Source organism: Fulmarus glacialis, unplaced genomic scaffold, assembly GCF_000690835.1.
Source record: "Fulmarus glacialis isolate BGI_N327 unplaced genomic scaffold, ASM69083v1 scaffold20159, whole genome shotgun sequence".
In the NCBI taxonomy this organism is placed as follows: Eukaryota; Metazoa; Chordata; class Aves; order Procellariiformes; family Procellariidae; genus Fulmarus; species Fulmarus glacialis.
The window spans coordinates 1-11,305 of NW_009232958.1; the positions used below are offsets into that span (position 1 = coordinate 1).

Here is an 11,305-nt window from a genome sequence, read left to right on the forward strand (position 1 = left end):
TGCCCCCCCCCGCTGCCCTCTCCCCGCAGGAGGCCGATGGCACGCTGGACTGCATCAGCATGGCCCTGACCTGCACCTTCAACCGCTGGGGCACGCTGCTGGCCGTGGGCTGCAACGACGGGCGCATCGTTATCTGGGACTTCCTGACCAGGGGCATCGCCAAAATCATAAGCGCTCACATTCACCCCGTCTGCTCGTTATGGTGAGAAGAGGCTCATTTTTTCTCAGAACAACTCAATTCAATGTTTAATTGTAGTTGAGCTCATAGCTTAGGACTAGCCTAGCTAGCCTAGCCTAGCTCTTGTAGGACAAGAGGAAATGGCCTCAAGTTGTGCCAAGGGAGGTTTAGGTTGAACATTAGGAAAAAATTCTTTACTGAAAGAATGGTCAAGCCTTGGAACAGGCTGCCCAGGGAAGTGGTGGAGTCACCATCCCTGGAAGTATTTAAAAGACCTGTAGATGAGGCGCTTACGGACATGGTTTAGGGGGCATGGTGGTGTTGGGTTGACGGTTGGACTCGATGATCTTGGAGGTCTTTTCCAACCTTATAGATTCTATGATTCTATGCACTAGGTATGAAGGGCTGTTCTCATTTTTGTTTGAATGTGTCCACGCCTGTGTTTGTTGAGCATCAGGTGCTCTGATACCCTGACAGCTCTTAACACCTGGGTGTGTTGGTTACTGAAATGCCAGCCTGTGGCGGGATACTTGGTTATGTCTTAGGATAGCTTCCTTTAAGAGAGTTTGGAAATGCGTTATGCCTATTAAGTCTTTGGATGTTAGGTTATTTTTCAGACTAACAGATTTATATCTGAGCCTGATAAGTTGATCTGATAATTTTAAACTGTGGGTGTATGTTTTATGTGTTTAAAGAGTAACTTTTACTTGAACTGCCTCTCGTTACTGTAGCTGGAGTCGAGATGGTCACAAGCTGGTGAGTGCTTCAACCGATAACATTGTGTCGCAGTGGGATGTGCTCTCTGGAGACTGCGACCAGAGATTTCGATTTCCTTCACCTATCTTGAAAGTTCAGTATCACCCTCGAGACCAGTAAGTCCTGTGAAAAAAGGGTTGAATGCTCTCATTTGGGTAGCACTGCTCTTATTTTGGTAGAACTAATGGTTATTAAACTGTTTTTATTGTAGTTTGCAAAGTGATTTTTTCCAAATCCAGTAGATGCTGTCAGTGTATCTTCTTTTTGTGATTAGAACCCTAACTGGATTTGTTGTGGCTCTTTTTGTTATGAAAATGTCAGGAAGGAGGAGCGTAAACAAGAGAATAATTCTTAGAAATGTCTTGCTGAGTTTACAAGTTACTGCATAAACTTGGAGAAGCTTCCAGAAAAAGAAAGGAAATTAAAGTAGACACCAGCTTAATGTCATATTACGATTAAAGTAACAAAGATGAAATAAGATAATAAAAATACAGAGGTATTCTGTATTTCTTGATATAGGTTGAGATTTTTTTCTTACTTCTAAATGTGGAAATGTCTTTTCCAGAGAAGAAACTACTAACTCTTCTTTTTCTGCTCTGCAGAAACAGAGTTTTGGTTTGTCCCATGAAGTCGGCGCCGGTGATGCTAACGCTGTCAGACTCCAAACATGTTGTCCTACCTGTGGATGATGATTCTGATCTCAATGTTGTGGCCTCCTTTGACAGGCGAGGGGAATACATTTATACGGGCAATGCCAAGGGGAAGGTGAGACTTTAGCAGGCAGCACTGGATGCAATAGATTAGATTTCTTCCTGTCTTTATCAAGGTGCTTAACGCTTCTGGGTTGCATTCTTTGTTTTAATACACAAATAAGGCTTCCTGAATGTCTCTTGAATAATTGATATTGTGCTGATCTTCTGAATAAAGCATCACACTTTATCTTTGAAGATCTCTAGACTATAGCCTTTGTCTGAGTTAGGTCTTTGTGTTGCTGTTGTCTTTGACCGTATTTGTCGGATCCTTTTCCAGTGTAAATAAACTGATGTTTATTTACAGAAACTGTAGTAGAAACTACAGTTGCAGAATCCCAACTATGCCTGTATAGATTGCTGAGGCTTCTGTTGTCAGGGTTAGTAGCTGATGTGAAAGGTACCGAAAGGGGAATGAGTTATGATGAAGACGCTGATTGCCTTCTGTCTCCTTAACCTTCAGATCTTGGTCTTAAAAACAGACACTCAGGATCTTGTTGCTTCCTTCAGAGTGACAACTGGAACCAGCAACACCACAGCTATTAAATCGATTGAATTTGCTCGGAAAGGAAGGTGAGTTACTTCCTCTATCAGGTGGTGTCTTTAAAGATGAATTGAAAGCTATAGGGTACGCTGACAGAGCATACAAGGTTTTAAACCCCCCCCACAAATCTTTCATGGAAGATATTCTAATTCTTTTTATTTTCTTAGTCTTCTACTGCAATGCATGTTCTGTGCCCTCCTTCCTACAGCTGCTTTTTAATAAACACAGCTGACCGGATAATCAGGGTGTACGATGGCCGTGAAATTCTAACTTGTGGACGAGATGGGGAGCCTGAACCAATGCAGAAGCTGCAGGATTTAGTGAACAGGTAAGAGGCAGCAGAATGGCTGGTCAGCCTGACTTGAAAAGGTGAGGTTTGTGTGCGCTGCACTAATGTGAGTCTCAGGACGAAGGGTAGCTCAGTATCTTATTCGGTGTAATGGACAGATGCTTTTATGTGAAACCTGTCTATCACAACTTGATCTGAAGTTTAAATTTTATTTGTGGATAGGACTATGTAAGATCTCAGTCTGAAGAACAAGCCCACTCCGCAGTCCTCCATCCTCCATGTTGTGCTGTTATTTAAGTGTTTAACTTGCAATGTTTTTGCACACAGGACACCGTGGAAGAAGTGCTGTTTCTCTGGTGATGGTGAATATATAGTGGCAGGTTCAGCACGACAGCATGCCCTGTACATTTGGGAGAAGAGTATTGGAAACCTAGTGAAAATCCTCCACGGGACCAGAGGAGAGCTGCTCTTGGATGTAGCAGTAAGAAAACTGTCTGCTATTACGATGTTTCTTGTTATTTTGAAAACTAAGCTTTCTTAATTCCATTCACTAATTAAGTTCCTTCTCTTTTCTCTTCCAAATAAATCTAGTGGCATCCTGTCCGACCGATCATAGCTTCCATTTCAAGTGGTGTTGTGTCAATATGGGCTCAGAATCAAGTGGTAAGCATTTTAGATCACTTCCTTAAGAGGATTCCCCAGTGGTCTCCATACTAGTAGACTGAATTATTGCATGTTGAAATCCTTTATTAAATCCCAATTCAACAAGCTCATTAGGTTCACCTGTCTAACTTGAAATGTTTGCCATCTTGTTGAATGTGAGGAGGGCACTCACACTTCAGTTGCTGAACTAGTTAAGCTTTGCATTGAAGTCTTAAATATTATCACAGGGACACTTTGTGTGCAAATGGTGTCCTGAATGTGTCGTGTAAATGCAGGAAATGTGTGAGTGAGCTAAAACTTAAGTGGCTAAACATGAACATACAGCTTTGGTTTTAGTGGTAATTATTGCATACATTGCAATATTTAAGGAATATTATGATGTTATATTTCCAGTAGGAATTAACTTGTGCAGTTTCTAGTTTGCCACATGACTGTGGACCCGAATGAGGCTTGCTTTTTGTGATCTTGCGTGTGGCTTGGGGGATTTTAATGCAGAATAAGACTGTAATTGCATGAGTCCTCACTACGACTGCTGTTCCTTTGCATACAGTAAAAATTGTTTGGAATTTGTGGTTTAGGAAAACTGGAGTGCCTTTGCGCCTGACTTCAAAGAGCTGGATGAAAACGTAGAATATGAAGAGAGAGAGTCGGAGTTTGACATTGAAGATGAAGATAAGAGTGAACCAGAACAGACAGGTACTGCGTAAACTGTGTTTCTATGTAGCAAATAATTTGTAGTCTGAATACATGAGTAAAAGTTAAAACTAGTGGTCACGGTAGTATGCGTGGGCGTTAAGTGACAAAACGGAAGTGGAATAAATGAAGATGTATGAACTAGCACAATCCTGCCAATTGACATGCAACATTTTTTTTAGAAATGCCTCCCCTCTCCAATGTATGTTTATGCAAAAAGCAATAGCAAGTAGACATATATCGTTGTACAGGCTTGCTCTCAACTGAAGCAGTGCTAAATTTGAATCAATAGCAGCACAGCCTGGCCACTTGGTGGTGCCAAAAAATTGTGTACTGTGAAAGGCTGTAGTTAAACTATGGAAGGGAATAAGGATTATTCCCAGCATACCACAGAGCTCTCCTCATTACCAGGCTTTGCAACTCTTCTCATATTTAGATTAATTGTTGTTTAGCAGTTTTTAATATTCAAGTGTAACATTGGCTTGTGCAAATTAAGCATTGAAACAAGTTTCATCTGATTAAGAACTGTTTTAGTGAAAACAACAAAACATTTAGAAGATTTAAAATCTTCTATCTAGCTTTACTACTAGTGTTTTATAACAATAGGTCTGTATTAGAACATAGAAAAAAAAAAAAACTGATGGATTTAAGAGGAAATTCTTTAGGTTTGTTTTCTGCTTTAATTCTCATTTCTGCACGTGGAGACATTTAAGCATAGTCCCATTCTTTCAAAGTCATTTGGCCTTTTCCTTATTGTCTTTAATTCTTCTTTTTTCCCTGCTTTTCAGGTGCTGATGCTGCAGAAGATGAAGAAGTGGATGTAACTAGTGTGGATCCCATTGCTGCCTTCTGTAGCAGGTGAAAGAGTAATTGTTTTCTTTAAAGTATGAATACAAAATGTATCACTAAGATTCTCTGTATAATATGTTATAATAACACCTAATTTTAAATGAAAGCAAATTTTTTTACTTCACAGTGATGAAGAACTGGAGGACTCCAAGGCTCTGCTTTACTTACCCATTGCTCCTGAAGTTGAAGATCCAGAAGAAAACCCCTATGGACCTCCACCAGATGCGGTTCAGAGTTCTTTAACTGATGAGGGAATAGGTTCTGAGAAGAAGAGGCAGTCCTCCTCTGATGGACCTCAGGCACCAAAGAAGAAGCCCAAAACCACCAACATTGAACTACAAGGAGTACCTAATGATGGTGCGTAGAAGCTGCTATTGTTTTATTGCCTGTTCTGCATCTGAGATGGTCTGAAGACCAGAAGTTCAGAAGGTCACTCCTTAATTTTCTCCTTCCTGTGAAGTCACTTCTTACAGCAGTTATTAATGGTCACCAACTCTGCAAATTTTGCTGGCATTTTGCAAACTGGGAATGAGTAAAGGCATCCTGAAACTGTAATTTTTAATGATGTATGTGCTGATAGAAGCATCCCAAGAGATAACTCCCTTTGGTAACACATTTTCTCTCCACAGAAGTCCATCCGCTGCTGGGTGTGAAGGGAGATGGTAAATCCAAGAAGAAGCAAGCAGGCAGGCCTAAAGGATCAAAAGGTAAAGACAAAGATTCTCCATTTAAACCGAAACTCTACAAAGGGGACAGAGGTGCTTTACCTCTGGAAGGAGCAGCGAAGGGTAAAGTGCAGGCGGAGCTGGGACAGCCTTTGACAGGTAAGGAGAACCCAGCGTGAGCGTCGTTGGCTTGCTTGGTGGCCTTGCTTTGTACAGACCCCGACTTAATATAGTCATTGCATTTTATCTTCCCAAATGGCACTTGCTCACTAAACGTTTAGCTGCTGTCAAGGATAGGCAAAATTTTACATTTTTTTAAAGTGGAAGTGCTTTCAATATTTTTAATAAAACGGATATCCATGTCTGTGTTGTTGCATATAAAGAGCATGTAGGGTTTTTAATAGAGATTGAGCACTATTTCAAAAGCAAAAAATCTTGTGATGACTTTAATCTTTTCAATAACTTCTATCAACTCTTACATAAACAGTAATAATGTTTGGTTTTGCTGCGTTGATTTTGAGGGGGAAAAATGTACATAGAGAAGGATTCTGAAGCTTAAATTGGCGTTTTGAGCCATTAATACTAGACAGGATGATGAAGAACAGAAACGTTCTGTAAGCAGAAATAGGAAATGGAACATCAATAATGGTCTGTTTGATAAACGAACCCAGAGATAAAATTCAGGAGCTGAATTTTCTATTCCTAGCTGTACAGCAGCCTTAGTTAAATTCCAGAAAGTATAGGTGCTGTAAATGAGGATAGATTTTGGTTGACTTTCCTCCCCTTTTTTTTCCTTTTTTGTCATATTTTGTTGGTTGTGTACTAAAACAGGATTGTTGCAGTCACCTTTGTTGGGGCCCAGAATTAGTCTCAGACAAAGTGTTTCCCATCTGTCTCATTTGCTTCTTCAGCTTCTTATTTGGGAGAAGTTCATTCAAGTATAGTAAAGAAAGCGTGTGTTTGGATTAAGTGATGTGGACTCCATTTTTTTTAGATTGTAATGAAGAACTCGGGGTGGATATATAAACAGTTTCAAAGACACAGTGTAATTGATATATCAAATTTTGCATTTCCTTGAACTCAGCAGCTGCTGCTGTGGATTTTAGACTGTACAGAAGTGATTTTATTTCTGCCCCCCCTTCCTTCCCTCACTGCTGGTCCTATGCTACCCACCTTGCTCATTGTCCTTCCTGCTCAGCTCCTGTTATGTTGCTTGTACTAGTACTGATAATTGCTATTTGCAGTAGGGAATGTGATAAAAGAAACTTAGTCTATACGTGGAAAAACGTGGTGGATGTTTTCTGGGCTTCCATTTAATCCTTTCACACTGCACCTAGTACTGATCATTGCTATTTGCAGAAAAAGGGAATGTGATAAAAGAAACTTAGTCTATACGTGGAAAAACACGGTGGATGTTTTCTGGGCTTCCATTTAATCCTTTCACACTGCACCTTGCAAAATCCGGAAATTAAACAGATAGCCAGGAATGTCCTTAGCCCTTGTTTGTACCTTGGGAGGTACTGAGTAGCTTCTAGTGTCAGATTTGCCGGACAGAGTGATTCTCTTTTGACTTCTCAAGTCATTAGGGGTCACCCAGTATGTTTTAAAGTATGATAGTAAGGAATTGTCTGGATTGTGTGGATCCTCTGATGTTTTTGCTGGCATCTGTAACACATCCTGATCGCACTGTTGTGCCGTACTGGATGGACAAGACTGGTTTGAAGACCAAATGAATGTAACCGTTAGTTCCATCAGCAGGCTTGTTGATTGTTTTCTTTTATCACGCTGCTAATTAACATGACCAAATGAAAAAGGTTATAAATGAGAAAGGATCGTGCACTGGAAACTTAACAACGTGGCTTCCAAAACGAATTTCAGTTGTCATTTGCTTCAGAAAAAACATGCTGTATATTTTGACTTTTCCATGTTTAAGTAGCCGTATAAGCAGTCTGTTTTCAGAGAAGTAATTTTAATAGCAAGTATTTTTGTTCAACTTTTTCAAAGTATGTTCATGTAAATTTGTTATCAACCTGTTTTACTAATTTGCTTGATCTACATTTGTAGACAGGTCTCAGTGTACTTTCTTCTTGCAGCTTGCCATCACTATTGCATCGGTTTGTTCTGAGAGCTGGAAAAATAATACTCACATTTCCTCTAACATATTTCAAATGAAGCAACATTCTAGAGAGACTCCTTTCTTGTTTTCTTACACATCCTTGCAAAGCCATATTTGGGAGGATTTTTGTGTGGCTTTGCTTGTAATGCTCCCATGCAATTGTTACAGTCTGACTTGCTATAAAAGACAACAGTGGAATTTTACTGGCTATTGCTGCTGAGCTTGGGATGTGCAAACCTGTGCCAGTGCAGTTGGCTTTGGTTTTTGGACACTGTAAAATGGAAGTTTTCTTTTCTTACGAACAGATGGGTTTAGACCCAAGTTCCCTACTTACTTTACCCATCTATTGGAGATGGCAGAGCTTTCTAAAATTTACTTTTAGTCTTTGTTGCCTGTAAGCGCTTTAAGGTATTTTTCCATGGTGGTGTCCTTTAGCTTGATTGAGCTATAGGCAAATAATTAATATTGTTATAATGGACTTCTGTCTCATTAGGACCTGTTATTATGCTCCCTTCTACAGTATTGTTGACTTAAGAGGATCTAATAGATCCGTGCAGTAGATCTCAGTAGTCAGTGTTGGAAGTGTCTATACGAGTCATGTAATGAGAAGAACAGGTTGTCCACTGAAAGAAACTGTCACTTGGATCTTTCCAAACTCACAGTAGTCTTTTAGTCCATGAAGTTCATGTCTGTCTTCCTTTGTTCTCTTTACGGCTTGAACTTACAGTTCCTATTTTGGGCAGTCAGTTTTTTCTTGGGGTTGCCAGTGTTCCACCATGTGTAAATACATACTTCCAAATTCAGATGGTCACTTCCCTGGGATCCTGGGGCCAGACTGCCTTTTCTGTCTCTCGTGCATGAAGCTGTAATTCTGCTAGTTCCTTGTGCTGTTGCTTTCTGAGGTAACTAATCAGTCACTAAAACAGTCACACAACAAGCATTTCTCCTCTGGAAACTGTTTGCTGATATGCCATAATACAGTGTATTTCTGCAAACTGCGTGGCCGGGACTTGGAGCCTGCTGCAAGTGCGTCTGTGTCACTGTGCTGTGCAGTCTGGCAGTAAATGTCTTATTCTTAAAGCTGCTACGTAAAAATCCGGTTTCAGTGTAAACAAACTGAGAACCTTGATCCGTTTTAGAGTTTTAGAATAAAATCTTACAGCAATCTGGTTTAACCCAAACTTAGGTGGAACTTGTTGTTTTCAGTTGTACTTTTGCTCTGAGATTTTGGGGTTGATAAATCAAAGAATTTTACAGCAGGTAAGTTTGCTTGCAACTTTGTGGAGTAAAAGCTCGGAGTTCCGTAGCCTGTGCACGTGATCTCAAAAACAAATGCAGAAATACTAGAGATCTTAATTTGTCATAGGCAGTATCTCGTTGATGATATCTCATTCTGAAAAGAATGGCTTTATCTAGAAAATCTTGGTCTTTCATGTTTTTTCTGGAAGTGCTACCATATTTGGTGGTCTGTGGTTTCTGGCAACATCTGTTTGAGTCTGACTACTTATTTTTCACCTGTCTTTGATCTCTTTAGCAGGTGGTGCAATCTCAGAATTGTTATGAAGACACTCTTCTTTATCTTCCTGTATTCTTTCCTATATTGGCACCATAATGTGGAAAATAGATGAAATGCTCAGTCAGAGTGGACTGACTAATACAGCAGACTGATTGTTCATGGATTCAGGGAGTGACTTTTGTAAGAAATGAATATGGAAGAGGAAACGGCCTTCATTCCTCCTTAACTGCCTCTTCATCGAACAGTGTAAGATGCTGACTCTCAGGTCATGCAATTTGCAAAGAGACTAACTGGACTGCCTTTGTGTTGACATGTATAACTATTTCTAAAGTAAGCTGGTACCCAACACTGCCACTCCACAGCTGATCAGCCATTGTCTTTTAAATATTTTTTTTTGTTGTTCCTGGATTGAAGAATACCCAAAGTGTGTATTTTTATTCCCGATGCCGTATGACTGTATATCCTGCAAACTTCCCTTTCTTTGCTGTTAATTTTCATTTCAGTGAGTTGTAAGTCCTTCTATGCCAGCTGCATTACCCTATCAGCTTTTCTGTTAGCTCAGTGTGATGTCTTCTATGCTGACATGCTTAGTGAAACACTGCTGCTGATTATGTGCCAGGTTTGATTTCATCTCAAGTGGATAGAGATCTAACGTGAAGAATCAAGACACCCTCTGAAGTCTGCAAAGAATGAATCTTCATATTGTGAATATTTTAGACATGAAGGATGACTCTGCTTATGGTAAAAGGAACAAATGAAAGTAGCTGTAGATAAAATACTCAGTTTACATGCTTTCTTCTAGCCTGTGATATGAAAAGGTGTGTTGGCAGTTTCTTTCTGTCCTTACGAGTGTTTTTATTTTGTCTCTTTCCTGTGAGGTGCCCTATCAGAAACAATTGGTTTCCTCTTTATCTGGTAGGTACTGGCAGTTAGAGGAAGAAACAGAACCAGTATTTCTCTGAACTGAAATAGTAGTTTTTCAGGGTTTTTTTCCCACTTGGATCAAGAATGGAAGAAAGATGAATGCTAACAGCTCATTCCCACCCATGCTTTAACCTTTTATTCCTTAAAGACGGTTGTAGTATTTACGTTGTGGGAATGGGAAGAGACACTTTCTCTATCCAATACTTACAGCCTGACACCTCTCTGTACTAGACCAACCGCTTGTGAAAAGAAAGTTTTCATTCCTGATGCCCCTTGTTTTATAGACTTTTATAGTTCCTATGCAATTACTTTCAGTTTTTCCCGAGATGTAATTATTGAGATTATCACTACGTATTTAAATTTTCAAAGTATCCTGCAGACATTAAAAACCAAGAAGAGGAGTCATAAAGAGATGTATTAATTTGCAGTCAGAAGTATGCAGTAGTTGCATGAGATATAAGCGTGGGAAGAGAGGAGACATTTTAAATAGGAAGTTTTTTTAAAACTGATATTTTCATTTCCGGCTTTGGTACAGTGGCCTGCTTCATTTAATGACATTCCTTCCCATGTGTACAGTATTAGTTTTCTTTGTTCTTTCTGCTTGTAGGATGACTCGCATCTTTCCTGGAACACTGTTGTGTCAAATCCGCCCATATGTGGTGTGGCTGAGCCCACAAGCTTTAAAAGATGCACAGGCAATGGTTCTCTAGATTATTTTAAAGCATATAATTTGCCACAGACTCCAGCCTTTATTTCTGTTAAAACTTCTCTGTACAGTGTATATGTCCTTGGTTTATTTTCTTCCATCTTTTATTTTATTTTTTGGTATCTAGTTTTGTACAATATTTGTCGGATACTGGCTTGATGGTAGTGTATAGCAGTGATGTTAGTTTTTGTGTTTGTAAATAAAGAGGTATGTTTTATTTCCTAAAGTCAATGGGTAAGTTTTGGCTTTTCCATACTTCTGTGATTGTTTATATTGTGACAATGTTTAGGAATCCTACAATACAGCTCCGCTGCAAACACAAACATACTGTGCCTTCACCACAGCTGGTGTGTTGTTGTTTGCTTGGTTGGTTTTTTAGTGTGGCATTTGGTTGATGACCTCTTCAAGAGACAGGAGTCAATCTGTAGTCTAATAAAAGCCCTGTATACCTGAGCACAGCCTAGGCACTCCGAGACAGATGTGCGAAAGAGGAGCTGAACACAAAGCGGGTGTAGAGTGCACCTCCAGGGAAATTGAATGTGGAAAATGCATATACTAGATCTTTAGAAGTCTTCATTTTAATAAATTAAGGATTGTTAGGAAGAGAAATATGGATATTCATTAGCAGAGCTGTTGAAGAAAATGGCAATCCAAATC

General features: G+C 39.7%; 1 protein-coding gene across 2 annotated transcripts; it reads left to right on the forward strand.

The window, feature by feature from the left end:
- The first annotated feature begins 27 nt into the window (after nt 1–27).
- Nucleotides 28–10,001, forward strand: RBBP5 (retinoblastoma binding protein 5). Of its 2 annotated transcripts, XM_009585158.1 has the most exons (13): nt 28–196; nt 694–699; nt 910–1,050; nt 1,537–1,699; nt 2,147–2,256; nt 2,436–2,555; nt 2,844–2,997; nt 3,108–3,179; nt 3,758–3,875; nt 4,661–4,730; nt 4,849–5,078; nt 5,351–5,545; nt 9,037–10,001. In XM_009585158.1, the coding sequence occupies exons 1-13, from the start codon at nt 60–62 to the stop codon at nt 9,063–9,065; spliced, it is 1,545 nt and encodes a 514-aa protein (XP_009583453.1). In that variant the 5' UTR covers nt 28–59; the 3' UTR covers nt 9,066–10,001. The 2 variants fall into 2 exon arrangements, with proteins under 2 accessions (XP_009583453.1, XP_009583454.1); XM_009585159.1 differs by lacking the exon at nt 694–699 and having other exon boundaries at nt 60–202; nt 9,040–9,065.
- The last annotated feature ends 1,304 nt before the right edge of the window (nt 10,002–11,305 follow it).